The sequence below is a fragment of the Notothenia coriiceps genome, unplaced genomic scaffold (assembly GCF_000735185.1).
Source record: "Notothenia coriiceps isolate Sejong01 unplaced genomic scaffold, NC01 NC01_scaffold00012620, whole genome shotgun sequence".
Lineage (NCBI taxonomy): Eukaryota > Metazoa > Chordata > Actinopteri > Perciformes > Nototheniidae > Notothenia > Notothenia coriiceps.
The window spans coordinates 5,108-30,290 of record NW_011345321.1 but is presented as its reverse complement, the minus strand read 5'-3'; the positions used below and the strand labels follow the sequence as shown (position 1 = coordinate 30,290).

Below are 25,183 nucleotides of genomic sequence, written 5' to 3'. Positions count from 1 at the left end.
TGATGTCAGAGTAACCCAGGCAATCCTATGTTGTACACCCACAGTATGAGTGTGTTGTTTCCTGTTATGCTTATGATTCGGTATTTGTCAAAGGTATATTTTTAATAAAGGTTGTAATGTGACATTTGACTAATTTCCTCTGCTTAAATACACCAGTGGGAAACATGGATCTTACTGAGGCCAATTGATCCATGATGCAGAGCTAGCGCGATTCCCCTGATAGTAACGCTGTGACATTACAAACGGAAACCTTTCGTTACGTAACAACACTGAAGACAATGATTGAATTTGTTCCTAATGATTACCCCCCTCGTTCATTGGACTTATTAAAAACCAGCTCACGTCTATCACTTTTAAGCCTTGCGCTTGCGCGTAATGGAGCCGGGAGCTTTCCAAGTTCTGAAATGAGAAAAGGCGTTTCACTCCCATTCCTCAACAGAGGACCTGCGAAAGATTTCACTTCATAAGTACCAACAGGGGCCAGCGGGGCTGTCTTCACAGAGCCAGCTCTCAGATCTGAGCCAAAAGATTTTCGAGCGTTTTTGGAGTTTCACCCTCGGCGTTTGACCACAGGACTGATGTTTCTTCACACCTCTGCTTCGGAGATCTGTTTTTGGGAGTTTTATGAAACTAAACTATGATCTGTGGCTGCCTCGAGGAATGTCTCATGTATTTTTGTGTGACACAAGAACATCCAAACGCCCGCGACTTGGTCAGGAAGAAAGCGGTACCCCTATTTGGATTATGTGTTTGACCAAAACATATGGAAGAAATGAAAAAGTGAGCACATGGGGAAACCTCCAGGAATGAATCGCTTTTTCACGAGGGTTTTGGCAGCTTTATTTACATATCTCATGGCGACAAACAACTTCAGGTAAGTCAATTCATTTACCGATATGAATTTACAGATATGAAAGCACATTAGTTATCCCTTCTTTAGTTTGGTAAATACGATATATTACTAATTGTAGGCGCCGTTAAACAAGCAAGATATAAGCATTGACTTTCCCTCTGCACAGCCTAAGTTGGTAATTGCTTGAGTTTGATTAGGGCTAACTAAAGTTACTCTCCATTTTCAACAGTTTAAATGGTATTTCTAAGCACCATTTCGTCCTTAACATGTGCGCAAACTGTCCAATACCTCAGTGTTATTTTTTGTGTGAGATTTACGCATGTCATTTTATTATTATTCAATCTCTTGTGTCATCATACTAATATATCTACGATGTATAAAATGGAACTACATCACGCTGTGAAATCTGTCCGGTAATCTTGCATGATGTGACAGAATTGTAGCTCTTTCTGATAAAAAACGAAATGCCTACGACGTCGAAATCCCATATTTGTCCGATACGTGTGTGTTCTTAAACGCATTTTCTAGTTTCTCTGTGCTTGCCCATCACTCCCTGGCAGCTGCTAGGCGACAGATAAGGTTTAACTCCTGGGTTTCAGCCGTGACTTTAGTTTGATAAAGTGATTTTGTTGTTATCTCACTATGTGTGTTGCAGAGTTGTGGATGCCAAGGAGTACGATTCCAGATCATCCACCAACCTGTCTCCGTCAGACTTTCTGGACTCACTCATGGGTCGCACGTCCGGGTATGATGCACGAATAAGACCGAATTTTAAAGGTTTGTTTTTCACTGTATTTTGGATATCTTCACACATGTCAATTCAAACTTAGTTTTACCTTTTCAACACAACCACAGAAACACCTTTTTTTTCAAGTGGTGTTCATGGAGAATTTCTGCATGCAAAAAAACGGTATCCACCCCCTCCCCACCCCCCATTCCCTTTGACATTATTACCTATCTGGAAATCCATGGGCTTTTATCTGATGCTAAGACACTGAGCTGCCAGGCTTTACACAAGCACAATCAATCACTTCAGTTGACAGTAACATGGTTGTCCTGGCTTGAATTAAATCACCATCTAACCCCTCATTGCACGTTTGTTTTAATGTGGTCAAATCAAACGCATGCACACACAAACAGTCATTTAGAGCTGCAACTAGCCTTATAATCAAATAGTTGATCGACAGAAAAATGAATCTGCATCAAATTTGACAGTTTACTACAAAATGCCAAATAAATGACTGGCTACAGCCTCATCTAAAATGGGAATATTTTCTTAATCTGCTATGATATTACAAAAAAAAGGATTGTTAGATTATAAAAAACAAGACATTTAAATCGTTTTTTTTTTTACTATTTTGTACTATTCTTAGTTCAAGCTTCTTTTTTTTACAATTTTCTAACAAGAATGATAATAATAATAATAATAATAATAATAATAATAATAATAATAATAACTTGAATTTATATAGCGCCTTTCATAACCTCAAGGTCGCTTTACAAAGAAACATACAAGGACAAGACATATAACATAAACATAAATAAACATAAATCAGGGGGCCGAAATGGAAGTGTAAGTAGGGGGAGAGATTGAGTTATTGTTGGAAGGCGATGTTGAAAAGATGAGTTTTAAGGGTTGAATGACAGAATCTGTATCTCGATTAAGTGATATTTTAGAAACCAAACAACAAAAATCAGGGACAGGGTTGCCCCCATGACAGGCCAAATTAGGGTTGGTAACTCCATAGGCAAGCCTGCAGGCTACTGACTCCCTCTGTTGTTGATGCTGTTATAGAGGGGACACACCGACACACACAGCATCTGTCAGTGGAACAGAGCTGAGTGAGGAGAGGCTGCTGGGGCTCAGGCCCGCTCTGGGTGGGTCAGGTGGGCTGGGATTTGTTGTGGGGGGTTTGGGGTTTCCAGTTGTTGAAGCAGCCAAAAAAGTGTAGTATGGGGACTGATCAACAGGACTCAGAAGCACACGGCTGAGATCTTTTCTCTCCATCTGCTGGAAAAGGAAAGAATATGGACATAAAATGGGATGAGGACAGCCTGTGTAACACCGGCTGGTATTTTCAGGGGGGATAGGAAGTGAAAGCAACTGTTTCTAATGAAGAGAAGCCGAGCACACGTGGATTAAGATGCAATGAGAAGGATTTTAATGGTGCTGGGTTATATTTGTATTCTCTGCAGATACAGCTTCTTGTTTTATACACATTTTATAATCTCATAGCTAGAAAACAAACACTTTTGCATGAACCCACTGCGATGTAAACAGATGATTTCAGTTGCGATCCTCCAAGTCATACTTTGAAGAGAGCGGTGAACTGTATTTCTGAAGGCTGACCTAGATTTCCTTGCTGACTTTGTTGTGTGCAGGTACTGTTTCTTTTTTTTTCTCCTGCTTCTGCTGTTAAATGTAGCTACCTGACGACAAACTGAGGCAAATATGAATACCTAGTGCCATGCAATATTGATGAGAAAAGCACAGAGGAAGGGCACTTCCAAGGGCTTAAAACTTCACTTATCAGATTCGGTAAACACATTTGCTTTGACTGAGGTCTTAGCCTCGCAACGAGATTTCTGTTTAGGTCATGAAAAGGACACTACTCGTTATAGCATGCATGGTACTTTTTACCTTAAGTGTTTTGATACTAACAAATGACTAGGGCTGCAACTGATGAAAATCAAAAATATGGGTGCATTTCTCTCTTGAATAATTGATTCTTGTTAGAAAATAGTACAACAAAAACTTGAAATATTTAAGTGTCTTATTTTTGTATAACCAACAATCATAATTGTTGTAGTTTCATGGAAGATGTAGAACATATTCCCATTTGATATAGGCTGTAACAAGTAAGTTATTTGGCATTTTGTAGTAAACTGTCAAATTTGATGCAGATTAATTTGATTATTAGAATTATAGTTGCAGATCTAAATTACTGTTTGTGTGTGTATGTGTTTGTCGTGGTGTACATGTAGTGTGTGCTGAATTCTTAAACACAGAATGCAGAAAAATAAATGTAAAAGTGTGTTAACCACAGAAGATCACCACATCACTTCACAATCATCAATATTCTAACAAGGTGAAACAGTTTGACGTTAATTAATACAAGTAATTCATATATTTAGTTGGTGTATACATTTTCACACCATTTACCACAATTGTTTTGATCTTTTGTGTCTTGTTATACACAGCATGCAGCATGTCGCCATCCACTCTGGAGCTCCTTAAAGAAAATGTAATAAATAAATAGTGCTTGTTGGTATTAATGCATGTTGACACACTCAGTGGAACAGCAGCTTGTGAACCAAAGTCCCAAATATCCTGATGAAATAACTTCATCCAAACCCATTGGCCCTGATCATATGGTTTAAGGGTTTCTCCTGTCATGTGGTTGTCATTCCATTTCACAGGTCCCTCCGTAAATGTTACATACAATATTTGTATCAACAGTTTCGGCTCTGTCACAGAGACAACCATGGTGAGTTCCTCTGGCACTTTGGCTGATTTCTGCACAATGTGTTATCTATCCCTCAACCTGCAGGTCCACCAGTTAATGTTACCTGCAACATATTTATCAACAGCTTTGGTTCTATAGCAGAAACTACAATGGTGAGTTGAGCGCTGTGCTTGGACAATCTAAAGTCCTGACTCTTGCTCAGAAGTTAAGACTGAATCATTCTATTTTTAATTTTTCTACCTTACCTACCTTTTTTTCAAAAAACATTTATCATTGCTATGTGTACCTGTTCACAAAAATACTTTGTTTTTGACATAAAAGAGTCTATTGGCGGTTGATAAGACACAGAAATCTGTTATACGTTTATGCAAATAAGTATTGGTTTCTTCTCCCTTGACAGCCCTTATACACAAGCTGGTTTAATAATTAATACAATACATTTCAACCGGCAAGTCCCTTTAAGTGCAGCCAATAACTCTAGGGAAGGGGGGGCTTTCATACCAGCTGATCTACAATACGATGTGAAACATTGACATGCCTAAGGGGTACAAATATAAAACCTTTAAGGCTGCATCTCAACTCATCACGATTAAAGGATTCATAATGAGTGATAATTAGTACTTAAATCGTGAATGAAGGTTGTTAATTTGCGCGTGAGCAGGGGCTCATAAGATTGCCAGGAAATTACACAGCTTTAGACACGCATGCAAATATTTTTGAACCGCCAATATTCTGATGAAATGTCAAACAACATAAGGGCCTCTCATCATCATGACATATCAATTACTCTGAGAAACTGAGCTTTGTGAAACTTAGTTTACTTACTGCACTGTCAGAGTTCTCCTCATCAGCCACTTCATCTTATAAATCCACCATTAGCTTCTATAATGGCGGTGAAAAAAAAGATGGTAAATAAGAAAAACTATTATAAGGTCAGTAGTTTGCTAATTCAACTTGCAACAATGGACAATCATCACACTGGTCATGTGAACATCATGTATAATGTAACATCATATAGGCACCTAGATGATGGTTGATGGTGTTGCAAGATATAGATTTTGCCAAATCTGTCTTAAAATAAATGTCTTGTTTCTCATCCATTTTATTATTTTTCATGTGTTTTCATTATTATTATTATCATTATTATTATTATTATTATTATCATTATTATTACAGCACTGTTTTTGAGTGAAATGTGATACTTAAAGTACAAGTAAACAACTACTAGCAACAAAGTGTACTTTAGTAATCAAAAGTACTCATTATGCAGAATGGTTCCTTCAGAGCATTCTTCTATTACATAATTGTATATACATATTTTATTGTATATAATTAAATAATAAGTAGTATGGTAATACCTCAGCATTGCAATTGAGTAATTTGAGTGCCTGCTTGCTTTCCATTTATCAGATTGATTTTTTTAAATAATAATGGAGACAGAAGGTTACCAATGTAAATTTGTTATTTACCTCATCAGAAAGATAACTAATATTTAAAACCAATACAGATGACTGCTTTCTCATAACCCCAATCGCTGGATTAGAAAATATGCAAAGCCACTTGTCATCTGTGCAGGATTACAGAGTGAACATCTTCCTGCGTCAGAAGTGGAATGACCCTCGGCTGGCGTATAGCAAATATCCAGATTCCTCCCTGGACCTGGACCCATCCATGTTGGACTCCATATGGAAGCCCGATCTCTTCTTTGCCAACGAGAAAGGGGCCAACTTCCACGATGTGACCACAGACAACAAGCTGCTGCGGATCTTCAAAGATGGGACTGTTCTCTACAGTATCAGGTGAAGATAAACACAAGTTAAAACAAGTCGAGAAGGAGGTTAACACAAGAGTGATGATTTAAGGCAAATTCATCATTTAAAAATAACTGTTAGACATAGTTTACCCCGGGGGATTTTGTAGGAATCTGTGCTGAGTGAAAAATGAATCTGCAAAGAACCAAAAGCTCTGATGCATAGATCACCCAAGGACATGTCCACATATTGCTTTTCTTACATTTCCTCTCAAACATCAAAGACTGTCAATCTAAAAGATAGTTTTAAATGGATTTTATCACATTATGATCACACCTTTGAAATGGCATAATTCAATGAAGTCCAGTACATCCCAATATGCGATGTCGATTTTTGATAAAAGAACACTGATTGGAAGAGGGCCAGCTAATCTCAGGGGCATTGTGGGGAATCCGAAGCAAAGATAAAAGTGGGAATCGGTCTTCATGTTGGACTGTTGAACACCTGAGTTCTGTGAAGAAACACTACATATGTGTTTGGTACACACACCCTATTATTCCATATTCCCATCATACAATGTTTTATTCTTCTGTACAGCATTTCATCTTAGATTATTTTCTGCCTTCTATTTTATATGTATAAACCTGCATTTCAATTACACCATTACGTCACTATTTCATAACATTTTTTTATGTGTTTAAGTGTACTGTATGTTATATTTTTGGAGCATGAGACTTACAGTTCTTCATTGGCAACAACTGCCCCTGTATCTATTGTGCGTATGAAAATAATGCAGAAGATGTGTAATCCATAAAACCATTGCTAAAGACTCTGAAACAAGCAGACAGGATGGATGACATTTTGAAACCCCATCGGCAGAAAATCTGAACAAAACTCAGTACAAGATATGAAAATATGTTTCATTTTATTTCAATACAACTTCAATCACACGCAGCATTCAATTTTCTCCGCAATGATGCGATGTGAAGATCAATTTTGAGTCCATTTAGAGAGGCTCAGGTGTGGAGGCGGAGCGGGTCAACGGGAGAGATGAAAGGTGGTTAGTCGCTCCCTCCGTTCATGAGAGAAACAATAAGTTGGAGTAATGAAAGTGTGATAGGAACCTGCTGAAGGGAATCATACATGATATTTCAGACACTATCACACAGGAGAAAAAGGCGCACGGATTACCACCAAAAAGCACCAACTGTCGCAAGCAGATTATTTTCTATTCATGTGTCGACTGAAGTTTAATAAATATATTGCTTTCTGAAACAAAGATATTCATTGCTGTTTTCTGTTCACTGCATCTTGCTCACAGGTTAACTCTCATTCTGTCCTGCCCAATGGACCTGAAGAACTTTCCGATGGATGTCCAAACTTGTACAATGCAGCTGGAAAGTTGTAAGCATTGACTTTGTCTGAGTTTTGATCTAGATTTACATTTAAATATCTAGATACTGATTTGTCTATTCTGTTCTTTCTCTAGTCGGGTACACCATGAATGACTTGGTGTTCGAGTGGCTGGAGAACGGGGCGGTGCAGGTGTCAGATGGACTCACACTGCCTCAGTTCATTATGAGGGAAGAGAAGGAGCTGGGTTACTGTACAAAACACTACAACACAGGTGAGAGGACACACACACACACACACACCAAATATACCTTTGCATTTCTACGGTTCATGTTTTGGTAGCTGAACTGCATTTGTGTGTCTCGCTGTTTCAGGTAAGTTCACCTGCATAGAAGTGAACTTTCATCTGGAGCGACAGATGGGGTACTACCTGATCCAGATGTACATTCCGTCCCTCCTCATCGTCATCCTCTCATGGGTGTCTTTTTGGATCAATATGGACGCTGCTCCTGCCAGAGTGGCACTGGGTATCACCACCGTGCTCACCATGACCACCCAAAGCTCCGGCTCCAGGGCTTCTCTTCCAAAGGTGAGCCCTTGTTTGGTTTCTATAAAAAAAAAACACATCAAAAATCTCTAATGGTGAAACATATAAAAGAGACAGATATGAAGGCATGCACCAATTATTATGATTATTATAAATACAAACATTGCTGATTGTGGTGCCTTCTTCTTGTAAGGATTTGATAATTAAATAATTATAAATAAATATTCTAATAACATGTCTAAATATACACATATGTATTGTTCTCCACACTACCTCTTTTAAATCAGCACAGCTCTCCACTTTAAATACAGTATCTAATATTTGTAATAGGTAAATATGTAACATTTTTATTTTATTTTGTTTTGCTACGTATTCTTCTTTCTGTGTCTTTGTATGCACCACATACCAAAGCAAATTCCTCGTTTGTGTAAACCTACTTAGAAACCGATTCTGATTCTGATTATATAATTACAATTTAAAGGTATGGGATAAAGATAAAGAGACTTAAAGACCCACATTTATTTTAAATATAAGATAACTAAATACATCAATTCGTTTTCAATTCGTTTTACACAGCCCGTCCTTGGAGCTTAAATGTGGGTTGTTTACTTCTCTACTGTAACTGGCAACAATCACTGCTGACAGTTTCTTTGAGAGTGACACAGTTCAGCTCTGTTGTCCTGGTCAGTGCAATTCACAGCATTCAACATGTTTGTAACAGCTGTGAAGATGTTGCTATCTAAAGCATGTACATAGCCTACAGCAGTGGTTTTCTGTTGTAGCATATTTCCAATCAGAGTGAATTACCATGCACATGTTCTGAAGGGTACTACAAGCACTGAGAGTCAGATCTTGATGATCAATCACTCTCCATGCATCAGGCCGCACCTGAGCACCGAAGACCGCAGCTGCGTAAGAGATTCTCACATAAAAGACTTGCATACTGTTAAATATTTAAAGAGAAGCCTTTGAGAGCCTCGATTCTAAAAAACAACACCTTAATATGCTTTAACTGCCCCTTAAAACGCTGAGTTGTTTTCTTTAGAGGCTAATCAGCTGTCAAAGAGTGAGGAGTTCACTCTGATCAACGTTTAAGGCTTTCAACTTTTTCAAAAAAACAGGAAGGGAACTCATCTCTTTCTAATGGTAATGAAGGCAGCAATTATTTCCCTTTATTTATGGCCATGAATTCACTGACATTACTGGCAGCTCCGATACACTTGTTAGCAAACATGACCTATAATTACAGTCATTTAGAAGTCTATTGAACTTCCACAATGAGCAAGGTTAGGTGAGAAAAAAGAATGCAAATTGTCCACAGCTGCAATGGGAGAATTGATCTAGGGCTTAGAAATACGGAAACATTCAAATCTAGCAAAAGTCAGCCTGAACTTTTAGCTGATACCAGTATGATATCTGCCACCTTCAAGGATCTAACAAAAGATATCTGTTTTTTACTTCCAGGTCTCTTATGTGAAAGCCATTGATATCTGGATGGCTGTGTGTCTGCTCTTTGTATTTGCTGCATTGCTAGAATATGCCGGGGTTAATTTTGTCTCCAGGCAACAGAAAGAGTTTCTTCGTCTGAGGCGAAGGCAAAGGAGGAATAACAAGGTAGGCTTACAAAGTTATTTGGATTTCAAACTTATCCACATTAGTGGTGTGCGGAAGGTCCAAACTGAAATATATAAAAACATTCATGGTACCCAGAAGATGAATCACAACAACTCTGGTGAAGCTCTAACTTTTCCTGTAGTGCCACCAACTGGTCAATTGGCCCAATATTTAGGACAGCTATTCATGATATAAATCGGATTACCAGGTCACTATGACATAATGATAATAATAAAAATACAATGTGCAAAATCAGGATGAGAGCTGATTCTCTGAGTTTTTTCTACACCGTCATCAGGTCTTAATTCTGGTTAAGTGGCCAAACACCTACAAACTGAAATTCAGCCGCAGTTGTATGCTTCGTTGTGTTTAGTGTTTAAGTGCAATTATTAGCACATTAACAGTTTAATTTAAAATGTGAGCATGGTAATATAATAATTCTGCTATATCTGCCAAACATCGCCATGTGGCATTGTCATTGTGAGCATGCTAGCATTCTAGCATTAGCTTTAAGCACAATGAACCACTGTGACTAACTTCCAATTTACATGTCACCAGACTCATGGTGAGATATTGAAGTAGCACAAACAGTGAATTAATATTCATCCCCTAGGCTTGCACTGAGAGATTTATCAATAAACTGCATCAGGTCATCTTTTTATAATTTAAAAGCGTTATCTCATGATTACTGTTCATGTAAATTCTCAATGCTAACAGCAACACTAAGCACTTTCAGTGCGGTATCTAAGAGTAGGGCCTACATTAATTCTGTCCATATGCGAATGTGTTGTTTTTTCAGGATGAGGATATGCGTGATGGCCGCTTTAATTTAGCTGGCTACAATACAAGTCAATGTCTGCCAACAAAGGATGGCTCAGCTGTTAAGAACGCTGCTCCAGCTCTGAACTCTCAACAATCAGCCGCCAAGGACTTAGAGACCATGAAGAAGAAGTTTGTGGACAGAGCCAAGAGGATAGACACTATCTCCAGGGCCGGCTTTCCTCTGGCGTTCCTCATTTTCAACGTCTTCTACTGGGTCACCTACAAGATCATCAGGTACGAGGACATCCACGTAAAGACTTAACCCTTGACAAGCAACCTTTATTTTTGTTGTCATTTCTCAGATTGAGAAATGCTTGGAAAGCACGGTGAGATAAGATGGGAGGCTGCGTATTGGATGGTACCATGGTGGTGACGATTGTGGAGTTCTTTCAGGGATAATATATAATGTTCATGCATCATACAGTAATGCTCATGCTCTGAGACACAGATGTTTTTGTTGTTGTTGTACTGTTGCATAATGTTTCCTGCCAAATCTGGGAAACATGGTTTCAACTCAATGCTTAGTAATATGCTGGAGAATAGGGACCAATATTGTTTTTGTTTTTAAATAAATTCTGCCTTGCCATCTGTACAAGGAACAAAGAAACATTCCATGGATTTGTAACAGTAACATAGCCAGACCCTCAAAGACTTTTTGTGATTGCAAAAAGGTTATTTCTTAACGGATGTTTAGGACTGTTTTATATTTTAATACTCTCATGGTACATCCACTCTGTTTATACAAAACAACGCAGCAAACTTAATGTACGTCAAAGTATATAGGCAGAAAACACATACAGTACTAAGGATCCTTCAGACAAAAGGAGAGAGACACGTATCAGGCATGAAAGAGAGCAAAGCAGATTAAAATATGGAATTGAGAATTGGATACTGCATTTTTATGAAATACCTGAGGCCTTAGATATCAAAGATTTGGAGAGATGAAGTGCTGTGCTTCTCTATTTTTTCAAGCCTCACCTCTTTCTAATGGTCTATCAGAGTTGAATGCAGTGTTTGATCTTTTCTACCTGTGGCCAGAGTACATCCAAAGGTACTCCTTGTTGTTTCTTTTCTCTCTGTGTATTATACATCATATTTCTGTACAACTGATGTCACTTAAAATCTGTGTAAGTTTATTCAGATTGCTATAAAAGTCACACATTTTTGTTTTTATTCTAAAATAATTGATTATACAAAACGTCATATATTTCACAGGCTAAGTTCATAAAAGTATAATGACCAAGTTTAAAACTGGGCCTCCAAACTGTGAACACGCACTGCATTACTCAATGTTGTCATATGCCCATATGCACATACATTTATTTATATTCCAGGTTAATAAAAAACCCTATTACCTAAGGTATGGTTTTAGAGTTCGAGACTATGTTTTTTGTAGATTTAGTCTGATTAAATATTTATTGTAATGGAAGAAAAGGTTATGTTCTTAAGAAAAAAAGCTTTCTGTATACTTCTTCAACCTCCGCTGTGGCCTGTTTCCCTTCACTTGGCTTGTTTGTTTGACATATGTTGCCATTCCACAGTGAAGGAAGTTCTGCATTAAAGTCAAGGTACAGAGCAGCTAATGGCCCTCACATTCCTGATATACTGTAGTGAGGAACTCTTTTCTTGTGAATGCTAGACCTGAAGAAAAAATATTTACTGGTCTGTACATCAATAAAGTTGACTGCACCACTTTATTTCCACATCTCCTGTCTTGTTTAAGGTTTTTTTGTGTATTCTCTTGTTTTGATGCAACCATATTGCTTCCTTCACATGTAATACATAAATACATGGAGGCCTTTGCAGGAAAATAAATACTGACAAAATAAGACACAAACACATGGAAATGCTTTTTGTGATCGGGTTGAAGATCAGATCAGAGAAAACCACAAACACAGTCCCCTCACCGAGCCCATAAGTCAGGGTGATGACACACGCCATGGATCTTTGGGTGGCCCGGGGTGACACAGATATGATCTGACAGCGGGTTTCCATTAACGCGTGATAATGGACTTCACACTGTAGAGTTGTGATTCCATCAGCTCGGGTTTACCTACCAGTTGAATGGAAAATACTGGCATTATGTACACAGACAGGAGAGGACCAATACATTAGATATTAATACAGTAAATAAAGATGTTTCTTAAAGGCCCCCTATTATACTGTTTTTCATCAATATATTATAGGTCTCAGATATATACAAACATGTCTCTGAAGTGTTTGGCTCCAAACACCAAACAGATCATTGTAGCATCCCATAAACCCCTCTGTTTCAGCCCTGCTTCAAAAGTGCTGATTCTCTGTCTGTTACTTTAGATGAAAATAAGGAGCCCCTCCCCACGCCCCTCTGAGAGATATTTGGTTAAAAAGAACACAATGGTGCTCTAGGAGGAGATTCAGGTGATAAGGTGGGACGGTGGTACCTTGGTTGGTGATTGGCTAATGGTTACACAAGCCAGATAATCGTTATGACATCATACAGGGGCCAAAATCTGATCAGCTCATTTTCAGACAGGTTTTTATATAAATGGAGCAGGACAAAAAGAGAGAAAATATTTTTTCCTGAAACTTTGAGAATCTCTTTATACAAAGGGGACACATGTTTATGTAGAAAAGACATGAAAAACCCCAAATATATCATCCTTAAAGAGACAGGAGTGGCTCCTTTTTATCCTGGTGTTACACTAATGATGCTTTTTCTTTATCATTGTATGGGTAATACCAGGATCCATCTATCTAACATTTATTTGAAAGATTAATAATACATGGTCTGTGGCAGGTTTATTAAGAAGGCCACATGAATTATCCAAGTACTATTTTAATGCACACACAGGGATTATAAACTAATCAATAATACTAATCCTAGTCTGGAAATACCATCAATTTCACAGACACAGCCTTACATCACCCCCCAGTGTTATTGCTGTTTGATTATGCAGGGATGCAATAGCCTTTATGCAATCAAGTTCAGTATGACGGCTTATGAAGGGAAAATAATTTGCAGCTTATAATTGTGTTTAAGAGGGAAAACAACTTTCCATCATTCATTAAGGTTTAGGAAGGCTGCTTTGTGCGGTCTGAGAGAGGCAAGAAATGAGGGTTACCATAGCAACAACACAGCAATTGAGAAGGCCAGTGCGAGAGAAAAGTGGAAAATTAATGGAGTTCAGAACACTGGAGCAGGATTCTGCCGAAAATGCGTCTCTTACGCCTGAGCCTTTTTTTTAATTAAACATTCATTTATACTGAATTAAAGTATGAATAAAATCTGCAACAAATTCTGCTGTTTCCTGTTCATTCAGAGGAATATGCCTCTTGTATATCTGTCAGAATATAAAGGTATTGACAATAACCTGCAATATATTAGAAATAAAATATAAATATAATGTTAATACACCCCAGCGCTTGCACTCCGCTCTGCATCGGCCAAACGGCTCGCTGCACCCGAAACTGCGAGGGGGACCCAAGTTCCCATCAGCAAAAACACGTGGGTTTGCTATCCTGGCTCCAAAATGGTGGAATGAGCTCCCCATTGAAATCAGGACAGCAGATAGCTTACACATCTTCCGGCGCAGACAGAAAACTCATCTCTTTCGACTCCACTTCGAGCGATAGAATTACTAACAAAGAACTGCTAACAGAGCACTTATATACTAATAAAGGACTGGCTTATCAAGGCCAGTTGAGTAGCACTTGAAATGTTTTGGCTCTATGAAACCTGATGTACTTATATGATTCTGTTTTCTTCAAGTTTGTATCTTCTTGGTTGAATGTACTTATTGTAAGTCGCTTTGGATAAAAGCATCAGCTAAATGCAATGTTATGTAATACACATAATGTTGTGTCTAATGTACCGTAATGCTTTTGTACAGTTATGGTTACAGAATCGTTTTCTAACTACTTGTGATTGTACTTCATGTATCAAATACTTAAAATATTGACCAAGATAAACATACAATAAATAAAGTTAAGATGATATTGACTGATTTTCTTTTTTTATTCCGATTTTTTAAAGATATGTTGAAAGCGATGTTGATTTTTTGGGACAGGATATCAGATTGTGGTTGAATCTGATATTCAACCAGCACTGTGTGTGAGGGACATGCACATTACATGGTCTATAAATGCTGCACCAGAAGTGTTTCACTTGGCACTCCAGCAACACAAATATTTCTCATTGATCACCTGCAGGCCGTTTGTATTGATCTGCACTCCTTTCTTATAGCTCCTGGTAGGTTCTTCTTTAATCATGTGTCCCCAGAAGCCATTTTCAAATGTATCAGCATCTGAAAACAGCAACTTTAATGCAACTAAACCATCTTCAACTTGCCAACCGTCTCTGCTGAGGAAGGCCATGAGATGTATTTGAGAGAAGTGGACCTTGTGTGAGAGTTTCTTGCCAACAGCCTGAATATTCAAGGGTATAAAAAAAATTATAATAAGAAGCCTGGCACATTAAACTAGGTTTTATTCACATTTTGTGTAACCTTTTAATGTCTAGAGTAGAGTATTAGGCCTAAGGGGTTATATATTTGGTGAGATGTCCTAAAACAATTGAGCTTCTAGGTTAAATAATTAAAATATGGAAACATTAAGATTCAAATTTGTTTACTCGTGAGTATTTTCTATTTTTTAACTGGCGTGTTAACTCACATTTTGAGCCCCCTCAGAATAGACTATTGTGTGGATGTGGCGTTAATCAATGGAGTCCCTTTTTGTTTGGTTGACCCTCTGAGTTTCAGAGTCACAAGGACTGACCCTGATCAATAACAGTCAACAGCAGGAAGACACCAGACCAGCTCCATCATCACACATCATCAATTTAACATGTCTCAGCAGCACCATTCATCATCATCATTACAGATGTTTCAACATAATGATTACGCACCATCTGAGAATGTTATGCAGACAAGAGGGTCCCAGGAAACAATGAAATAGACAATTTGAACCTCATGTCCATCACAAACAAAATAATATGACAAAATATATAAACGTACCTTATTATATTGAATAAATCAAGAATAGGTTTTTAGATATTTTATTAATAGAAGAATTAAATACAAAAGCATGGCAGAACGTTTCTGCCATGTGCACCAAACAACCGCATTTAGAATACAAACATAACAGTATGACATTTATTCATAGTGTTGACAAAAAGTCACATTTTATTTCTTTTAACTCAAGAAACTGCCTAAAGCTTAAGTGACGGTTGATGCATCGACAAAGATGCAGAGATGTATTTGTGTTCAATTTGTCAGCATCAATAAGTCAGATGGGATTTAGATGTTGGGTTACACATGCAAAAACAGCAACATTATTCATCTACCACGTTTTCATTTTTCATTAAAGTGAGAGGACTTCAGCGGAGGCTCGAAACCCTGCAGCCCTCTTCCACCACTCACAGTTAATACAAGTTAACAGACAATAATGGGATGACAAACCATATATTTTACTCTGGGTGGCAGTCAGGGCTGTTTTAGGGAGAACCAATACAATTTCATTTTCGTTTTCACGTGTGATCCAAGTATTTCTCCCTGGTGTTATTTACTGTACAGAATTCACAATTCCTTTTCTGTGCTCGAAGTGACAGAAGTGTGTGTGTCACAGCCACAGAAAGGTGTGTGTGTGTGTGTGTGAGGAGGGAGAGAAGTGTGAGGTGAACTAGCTTCGTGTGGAAAGTCAAGTCGTATCAATAAAAGAACAAAAGCTAACTGAGCTGCTTTATTTCCATTCTAACAAGACAAGTATATGTTACATAAACTGCATTACCATCCTAAAGTGACACATTAGGAATCACTCAATTAGAAGTAATTATGACTCAGCTGTGTGCAGACGAGTCCTGTGGCAGCTGCCAGTGGAAGTGTTACTTGCAATGAAGCAGACATATTAAAAAGGTGTAAAAAAGGGAGGGTTCCTCTCTCCTCCGACGGAGTACTTCACAGAGTAGCTACCAGACCAAACTAAATGCACATTCATGTTTTTCAGCCTCCACAGGGGGGAACACAAACCCTTCCCTGACATTTCAGCAGACAGTATGGCTAAGCTGCCGCAGTCCTCATATAAGAAACTCAGTCTTTTCAAGTATATGAGGTTTGGATGAACAACATTTTAACAAACACTGCTGACAGCCTAGGAGAAACAGGATGAAGGACTAGAAGGAACAACAAACATCGTTTCGAAAGGGAAATAAATGAACCGTAAGTGGAAAACACCACTAAAAGCTTTCAGTAAACTCCAGTCACTTTGCAGATGTGTAACCCCTTTGCTCTGCCATCCTCTGTTGCCTTTATTAATAACACAAACGGTTGCTCACTACAGGATGAGAGTGGTCTGTCTCTCTCAGAAAAGCACACAGCAACAACAACAACAACAACAGCAGCAGACATTAAAGAGTGTTTTTAAATACAGGGGACATGAGAAGAAGCAGGAGCAGAGAGCAGCATCCCATCAGTATCAGATTAGGGCTGTGGAACTGAAGAGGTGATTCAGTAGAAATAGGCTGAAGCTCTTCACAGCAGCAGAGACTATTAGATACTGTATAAACCCCAAGAGAGACTGACGCACACAGGGTACACCAGAGACGTAAACAAGCCAGCAAAGAGGGCCTCTTTCAGTACAGGTGACCTTCAAAAAGCATGATGAACCCTATTGATTTTCAACAACAACCACGTCAACAGCATATCAGCTGAGCAAAGTCCTCTGAGTTTCTAACAGGGCTGCCAAATCCCCATAGAGCTGGACTTCGGACATGCTTTGTGTTAGCCTACGATAACTCTGCACCTCCACCAGGGGGCTCAACCTCCTCCTACTCCTCTCCACGTCCCGCTGAAACAAGTCCCTACACCTCTGGAGCCCCTTCACAGATCCTGGTTCAGGGGTCTCCTCTTGTCCCAGGCTATCCCTCTCCTCCTCTTTATCAGTAAGCAGCGATGACACACAGTCTTTGAGCGACAACACCTCTCTCTCCAGTGCCAGAGACAACATTTGAGCAGCTTCCTGTCCTCTTGTACCTTTGACAGGCTGGATGGTGCAGGACGCAGGGAGGAACGCCAGAAGAGAGTTCAGGAACTGGAGGGTCTGTAACTGGCTGCAAAGGAAAAACAGAGACACAATTTGCACGTTATAATATTATGTTGAAATAGATAGAAACATGTCTGAGTTTCTTTATGTCTATTTATAATGTATCATTCATCAGCTGCTTCATACTCACCTACCTGTTCAGAGTTTATTTGCAGAATTTGTCATTTTAAGTGCTGGGCAGAGAATCACTTTGATATTCAGTGGAATATCACAAGGACACGCTTCCCAGTCAACTTCAAAGCCTTGACAACTTTGAATCCATTAATATAAATTGAGCGGCATGTGCCCATCTCTACTACCTTCCTTAGTTATTTTAAATACAATTGAATAATTCAGTACGAGTCCCTCGTAGTAGTGTTTGAACCAGAGCAGTAATATCATTTGTAAATTATTAGGAAATATCTATAATGGACACGATAGTCTATGTTTTTTACTTTATCACACTGTTAACGTAATGGCATAACCAGTAGGATAACCAAAGAAAGTTCGACCTAATAGAAAAATGTAAAGTGCATCAGTGCTTCTCCATTTAATGGACGCACATGAACGTGAGTGACGCAAAACAACATCCTGCCAAAGGTCAGGTGCCACACTATTGCACGGATGGCAGGTGGCTATAATGCACCAATAGGAGAAGACTGCTATTAAGAAAGCACAAATAATCAAATGATTGATTCTGACATTTTAACAATCAAATGATAACCCAAATCCTCTTAAAAAAAAATAATAGGAGATTCATCTATATAGCTGTTGATTGATGCCTTACTAGTAAGTAAATATGGATGTAACGAATGCAGGTTTCTAAATATTCCAAAAATCAGCTTTGCAAACACTTTATGAGAGGAAATGGATAAACCATTTGTTGGACCGTAAGCAAGCCACACTATTTCACATTCATTTCACTTAAAGGTAGGGTATGTAAGTTTGAGAAACCGGCTCGAGATCGCTAGAATTTGAAAATACACGACCGGAGAAAATCTGCCACTTCCTTACAGAGCCCCTCCTCCAACACACATGAACGTGCACATGACCAATGAGGGCACGAGATAAGTTTGTGCACAGATGGAAGGCTGACAGGCAGGTAGGCCATCCAGTTATTTTAGCCGGGCCGGCTCAGATGATTGGTCGTGGTTTTTACAGTACTACGGCTTTCACAGATGACATTTTTGTTATGGATTTTTTGTCAAAGCACTTCAGATATTCATTGCTATCGGGATGTTAAGAGCATTCCATGGAATATAACAAAAAGTGTATCTCGAGCCGGTTTCTCAAACTTACCCCCCACCTTTAACTGACATGATTATGGCCAATCTCTTCATTCTACCAACACTTACAACTCGGAAGCAGTACTGAAAACTTAGAGCTTCTTTTAAAGCGAGTTATTTACCTGGAGTGGACTGACAGTTCCCCCTGGAATGGGGTTATCTGATGCCAGTGCAGCAGCATGAGAGGAGACGGTCCTGAAGAATTTAACAGAAGATACTGAGGGCTCACTGCCAACCTCTTACAGCCCTCTCTTCTCTGAATCCAGCCATCCATATCACCTAAGCTGTGATCTGGAGAGTCTATGAGGAAGACCCAACGATCCAGCACCGCCATCAAACTCAGCAAGTCTTCTTCAACCTCATCTGGACACACACAAACAAAGAAAGAAAACAATGAACAAACACAAGCCAATTGTTTAATCTCAAATTGTGTGAATTTTTTGGTATTACCTGTTTTGAGTTCAGGGTTTTTTAACAGTCTGGTTTGGAAATCACTGTGGATGTCTAAAGCAACTTGACCACAATGCAGGACCACCGGTTTTGGGTTGCACACAGGGGCAAAAGCATCTTGTCTCTGGATGTAATGGAGCACGACACGGCACTTGACAAAGCCAGAGGTCAACAGAGGTGTCAGCCTGGACACAGCAGTCACAGCAAGTCTGCATGTGTTGAGATCATTGGCTCTGCCTGCCTTGTGCTGCTTGCTTCTTTTGGCTGCAGGCTCTGAATATGTGGAGGCAGATGAGGAAGAGGATGATGATGATGATGAGGAGCGGGGCACAGGGAGCCAGAACACTTGGCTAAGGGTCTGGATGACTGCAGGCGTTGAGCTCTGACCCGCCTCTGTCAGGATGGATAAGCTCACACTGGCCGCTGGTCTAGAGCAAAAATAACACATCATAAAACATATCAGATATCACATGGACAGTAGGGTATCATAGTGAAATCACATTTTATTTTAAATGCCTGACAGCTTGAGAACTGATTAAAAACACCAACATCTCCAGGTGGCGACATGCCATCAGCTGGACAAGTGCAATCCAAAGAGCATTAGGGCACAATTAGGCCAGAAGTAGCTTTCCTCCACATGTTCACAGATAAAAACAGGAACAGGTGGAGGGAGGACTCTGATAAGTTTCAAAAAAGGAAATTGGAGAGTAATTAAATAACAGGTTGCCTTGATGACCAGTTTACCACCCTGCATTTGCCTTAGATAAATATACATTTGGCAGCAATCAAAGAAGCAATAACAAATGTTATCAGGAAGTATTGATGTGGTCTGACAGCTAGACATAAGCACTTCTCACTAGACTTAAAAGTGGAGTGCCATGTATTGTTGCCTGTATCTTTATCATAATAAATCAACTCAACTTGTAGTCTTTTAGAAGAACTGCCGAAAAGTGTTTAGATAATGTCATATTCAAGGAATATTTAAGAAGGCTGATGCCTCGGTGCATAAAGCTTACACATTCTTCACACAGACAAACATATTGCATTTCAATTACAAAACAAATGATGTTTACATTGATCTGTCAGTAGTTAGTATCACTCCCACAACCATTCGCTCCTCAGTGATACGATGCCACAGCTTGTCAACTTGAGGTTTTGAAGGCCCTGCTGTTATGTCTCGTGTCTCGTCAGCCTTGGCCTCATCCTTTGACTCGTCACAGTCCCACAGAGCAATAAGGCCTTCCTGGACAGAAGGTGCAAATACTATAATCAGCGATGACAGTGTGTGACAGCATTGACAGCAATAGCAGTTTATGTTAAATATTTCAATTTGCCCAGGTACATATTTAGTGGACTTTCACAATACTATTCAAAAACAAAGAGTGTGCCAGTGATACTCTCTGTCAAATACAGTATAATTATTCCTGGCATATTTATTTAATTCCTTCAGGCCACATTCATCATTTGATCTGTGTGGCAAGTCTTGTGACCACAGCAAAAGGAAATTAAAGCAACAGTAACAAAAACATTAAATGACATTTGCATTTATTGCCTGTATTTGCTTCCTCAATGCCTCAGGCAGGATTAGGAGCACTTACTACATCAGCCTCATGTGAGATGCCATTTCAAATATGAAAATGTATTAACATGAGTGACAAATGGTGGAGTAAAGCCTAAAGAACTGAGGGGGAGGAGGGCGGGACCAACAGTAATATTAATCTCAGTTTTTAAGGAAATACATTGTATATTCTTACATTCCAAAAACATTTATTATAAAATGTCTCGCATTGAAGTTGCTAACTGATTTGAAATGCATGTCAGTGTTACAGATATATTATTATCATAGATGCAACTGAAAACAACACCAGCTTACACCATGTGATAAGACTTTATGTTATCTAGTCTTAGTGCTAGAGAGGGCACCTTTCTGGTATAGAGACACATTTACTTACAGTACAGCAGTGGGATCAAATCAGACCTGCGGCACCTTGCTGCATGTTGTCCACACTCTGTCCCCCTTTTATGTCTATCTTCAACTGCACTAATATAAGGGGAAAATATCAATATTCTGTACCTGCTCAGGCTGGGTGAGAATCGTCTCTCTTTCTGAGACCACGTCGGTAAGGGCTTGGACGGACTGCTGTAGAACTCTGTCCTTCACTCTCAGCTCCCTTTGAAGATCCTGGAGCACGCTCAATCCACTCTGCAAACAGATCACAGTTGAGAGTCTATATTAGATCTATATTATAGATGAAACACACATTGGGGGTCTACGAGATGAAAGTTTTCCCCCAGATTTTGTTTTTTGAAAGTTAAATAAAAAAATTGACCATCCCTAAATGTACTATAAGCATAGTATGGTGTTATGGGTTAACTTCAATATTTTTTACAGTATTAACACAATACTTTTCTGACATCTTCAGTATATACACATCAATTATATTTCAAATGTATGTCGACCTACATGTGAATTATGGCCAACCATATCTATGTGTTCTAGAGATGCAATAAACTAAGGCCTGGAATAATTTGAATGAAACTATTGATAAGATGTTCCAAACAACCATGACGTGATGTACCTAGGGAATAAAGGTCTAAAAAGAACAGACATCAGAATTCTGCTTATTGACAGCAAAGGAGATCTATGAAGCTGAGCCTCCAGGGAAAGAACAATGGTCTTAGATTGTCCAGGCTATCTTTTTAATGAAAAGCTGACTTAACAGTTTAAAATGAATGACAAGAATGAGAAGGTTTGCATGTCTTAACTGCACTCAACAAATGATTTTAAATAGTTTATTTTGTGATGTGTTGTATATGAATGCTCATAATGTTCTGTCAAAAAAAAAAAGGACTATATATAATAAAGCCAGATGCATTTTTAGTAATATGAACAAGAGTTCACATCTTTACCTCATTTTGTTCATTTGTGCTTTTGCATCAATAATTCATTTTTTTGTAGAAACCATATTATGATTTAATAATATCATTAGGATATATGATTGACTATGCTAAAAGGATTGTTTTCCTTTCCAAAAGACTAGTGCTGTCGGTCCAGTAATAGATTAGGAATGCTTACCTGTAGTCTGGACTCTAAAGCTCTAAGGGTGAGAAGATCGTTCTCTGGTGGAGGAGGCGGAGTCTTTGGTGCACCACCGTCTTGACCACGCTGAAATGTGTAATTAAAATCAGTTAGCAGACCACCAACCAATGTTTCTCTAATAATGGAAATATCCACATGACGAGTAAATGTTAAGCCTTACAGAATATGAAATGCCACAAAGGTCAGTGAGGAGATATGTTTCTATAGGCTGTCCTGTTGTGCCTTGATTCTTAAAAACCAACAGCATCTGGTCTGTTCCACATCCCAGGAAGTCATCCACATGAACAGAACTGACACTTGACCAGTGGGAGGCTATCTGGGGGAGAGAGTTTACAAAATAGGCTTAGAGAAGGAGAGTCAAGTAGAACATAGAATTAAAATAAAGATATTTAACATTGGTTTACCTGAAATGTTTCCTTGCGAATAGCACATACATGCCCCTGGTAAAAAGATACGACAAAGAGGCAGCCATTTCTCCCTGTGTTGACCATCTGAATGTTTTCAGCTTGTTCAAAGGGGAGCTGACACACATCTTTCACAATGCCATTCTCAAAATATACAAGTTGCTGATTAGAAGTTGCTGCAACCAAAGTGGATTCCAGCACATCATCCACTTGTTCAGCTGACAGCACCAAGATGCACCGTGTGATGCAAACATAGGGATGAGGCAAGACCATAGAGCCATCAAACACATGTCCACTTTCAACAAAATAACCCAGGGTTTGTCCTGTGGACTGAGTATTTGAGCATTGGTCTGAAATATGTTTTAGTCCAAGAACAAATACCTGTTCTTTGTGGAGGGGAAGTTCTCCAATAACACAATTGGACAACTCAATGGGTATCTGTTTCACCTCTCCTGCCTGCAGAGATGCAAAGAAGACATTCCCAGTATGGCTCCACAACACTGTGGGGCCCTGGAGGATAGACACATTCTCGTTCATCTGATAAGGGAGTTTAAACTCAATGCAGGGCTCCAGTCTGTTAGAGCTGCTCAGTGTGAGAAGACTATAGTGGAAACTTCCACCCCTCTCGCTTTTCTTTGTCACTAAAATGCACGGCATGGCGACTCTCTTCTGAACGTTTATGGCACATTTACATTTTACAATATCCACACGCGCTGATCTCTTCCTGCTGATGACAGCTGCTCCATCAGCTGCCTTCAGGAACGCGTTGTCTTCCCGTTCAAATGAAAGACTGCAGAATATTAACTCACTTCTTTCGCTGTCATGTGTGGCTGAAACTCGTTTACAGTTAAATAAGATTATCTTTCCAAAGAGGGAAAGACGATGGGGATTTAGATACACATCTTCCGAGGGTAATAACTCCATTATGCAAGAGGGAAGCTTCGGATGCCGAGCTGGTTCGATCTTTCCTTATTGACAAGCTGAGTTGACGGTATTGCTAAGCTTGGAGCTGTCACTCTCATGACAGAAGCCTCAACAATATATACATATGGACGACTAGTTGCTAAATGTACTTGTGAGAAAAAAAACTAAGCCGTATTGAACGTTGTATAGAGACTGTTGCACACTCGAAGTGGCGCGCCAACTCAAATCGAACGCTTCCTGTCAGTCCGAGTGCATTGTGGGTAAGACTGATAAACAACAGTGAGTTGACGATATTTACGATAAACAGTTATCCGCGCTAGTCATAATTAAACGAATCGACTGCATGAATGATTAGATATAAACCCTTTTCCTGAGTACAGTTGAATACTCGCTCTGCTCTTTTACTTTAAACAAACAACACAGCGGAGAGGTGTGGCCAATGCTGGAGCCAAAATGGCTAAGGCAGGACGATAGTTTCTCAGTTTGCACTGATTCTCCTGAACTAAACGTTAGCTGAGTAGCTAGCTTAACAAGGAACCAGCTCAGAGACGGAAACCCGGTGACAGGGGAACATGGCCGAACTTGAGCAACACGAAGGAGAGCAGGTAACGTTAACTACCGTTAGTAATGCGTTAGTTAATCTCTCTAATCAAAAGACGTGTCTCTGTAACATAAAACGACTCTGTTTTGACAGGACATTGAGAAGAAAATTGAGGAGACGAGACAGAAATTTAAGAATGAGTTCCTGCAAGGTAACTCACTTATGTCATTTGACATACACTTGCTCCCTGACCAGCCACTTGCAAATGCAATAATGTGGCGGTAATGTTATTTTCAAATATAATGTTAACTGTTACTAAAAGTGAACTATCTGTTGCTTCACTTTCATTTTGTGAACATCATGACCTAAATGCTCAGAGCCTAGATAAGCTCCAATATACAACTAACCTAGCTAACTCTTTATTACCAAATGCAGTTAGTTGTTTTTGAGTAATACAGCCTGTGTTTATATCGTTATGACCTCTGGGTGAACTTTATATGAGTTGACAGCACAATGTGGTCATTTATGGCTTCAGCAGTATTTTAAAGTATAAAACACTCAATATGTTCGGAAGTGAAACCTTGTGTTTGACCATTGTGTATGCCGAGCGTCATGTGACTAAGCACTTAGGGTTGTGTTTACAGAATCGACGGATAAATATGACTCCAGAGATGTGGAAAGGCTTGACAAAGATGATGCCCTAGTGGAGGGCTACCTTCAATGGAGACTTTGTGTTGTCGAAGATGCCTTGAAATTAATTGACGAAAGTCTTCAGTGGAGAAAGGAATTTGGTGTAAATGGTAAGAACTTTGAAGTCATGCTTAAAAGTTTGTCTTATGATATGTAAATGGTTACCTAAAAGTGGGGCTAGGCAATCTTATTTAAACTCGTACAATATTTTGGAATTTTTGACCAAATGAAATAGTTCAAAAACAGTTTGTAGTTTTTCAAAATCATGATATAGATTTTCACTGAAGCAGAAGTGTGTTTAGACTTTATAATACAATACTTT

At 39.0% G+C, this 25,183-nt stretch overlaps 3 protein-coding genes across 3 annotated transcripts in view; 2 read left to right on the top strand and 1 right to left on the bottom strand.

Annotated features, from left to right (window-relative positions):
• The first annotated feature begins 424 nt into the window (after positions 1 to 424).
• glra2 (glycine receptor, alpha 2) lies at positions 425 to 12,093 on the top strand. Its single transcript, XM_010773503.1, has 9 exons — positions 425 to 874; positions 1,509 to 1,630; positions 4,405 to 4,472; positions 5,896 to 6,119; positions 7,393 to 7,475; positions 7,561 to 7,698; positions 7,799 to 8,013; positions 9,436 to 9,585; positions 10,385 to 12,093. Exons 1-9 carry the CDS (start codon positions 789 to 791, stop codon positions 10,667 to 10,669), a joined length of 1,371 nt encoding a protein of 456 aa, XP_010771805.1. The 5' UTR covers positions 425 to 788; the 3' UTR covers positions 10,670 to 12,093.
• Positions 12,094 to 15,439: 3,346 nt separating this feature from the next.
• fancb (FA complementation group B) lies at positions 15,440 to 23,866 on the bottom strand. The gene is made up of 8 exons (XM_010773502.1): positions 22,707 to 23,866; positions 22,463 to 22,618; positions 22,279 to 22,368; positions 21,277 to 21,405; positions 20,276 to 20,445; positions 19,203 to 19,630; positions 18,875 to 19,115; positions 15,440 to 17,494 (listed from the first exon to the last, which is right to left on the bottom strand). The coding sequence occupies exons 1-8, from the start codon at positions 23,628 to 23,630 to the stop codon at positions 17,089 to 17,091; spliced, it is 2,544 nt and encodes an 847-aa protein (XP_010771804.1). The 5' UTR covers positions 23,631 to 23,866; the 3' UTR covers positions 15,440 to 17,088.
• An 86-nt stretch (positions 23,867 to 23,952) lies between these two features.
• The window catches only part of mospd2 (motile sperm domain containing 2), a 5,540-nt gene continuing 4,309 nt past the window's right edge, over positions 23,953 to 25,183 (top strand). The window contains exons 1-3 of the mRNA XM_010773570.1: positions 23,953 to 24,235; positions 24,325 to 24,382; positions 24,816 to 24,971. Coding sequence (XP_010771872.1) covers positions 24,203 to 24,235; positions 24,325 to 24,382; positions 24,816 to 24,971 — 247 coding nt within the window. The 5' untranslated portion in view covers positions 23,953 to 24,202. The remainder of the gene's footprint in view (positions 24,236 to 24,324; positions 24,383 to 24,815; positions 24,972 to 25,183) is intronic.

Excerpts from the sequence above, each read along its gene's own strand:
- glra2 (XM_010773503.1), top strand. The coding sequence starts at position 789 with ATGGGGAAACCTCCAGGAATGAATCGCTTTTTCACGAGGGTTTTGGCA. Across the intron at positions 875-1,508 it reads ATGGCGACAAACAACTTCAG|AGTTGTGGATGCCAAGGAGT; the intron begins GTAAGTCAATTC and ends TGTGTGTTGCAG. Across the intron at positions 8,014-9,435 it reads CCAGGGCTTCTCTTCCAAAG|GTCTCTTATGTGAAAGCCAT; the intron begins GTGAGCCCTTGT and ends TTTTACTTCCAG.
- fancb (XM_010773502.1), bottom strand. The coding sequence starts at position 23,630 with ATGGAGTTATTACCCTCGGAAGATGTGTATCTAAATCCCCATCGTCTT. Across the intron at positions 22,369-22,462 it reads TTTGTGGCATTTCATATTCT|CGTGGTCAAGACGGTGGTGC; the intron begins GTAAGGCTTAAC and ends TACACATTTCAG. Across the intron at positions 20,446-21,276 it reads TTCTCACCCAGCCTGAGCAG|GAAGGCCTTATTGCTCTGTG; the intron begins GTACAGAATATT and ends CCTTCTGTCCAG.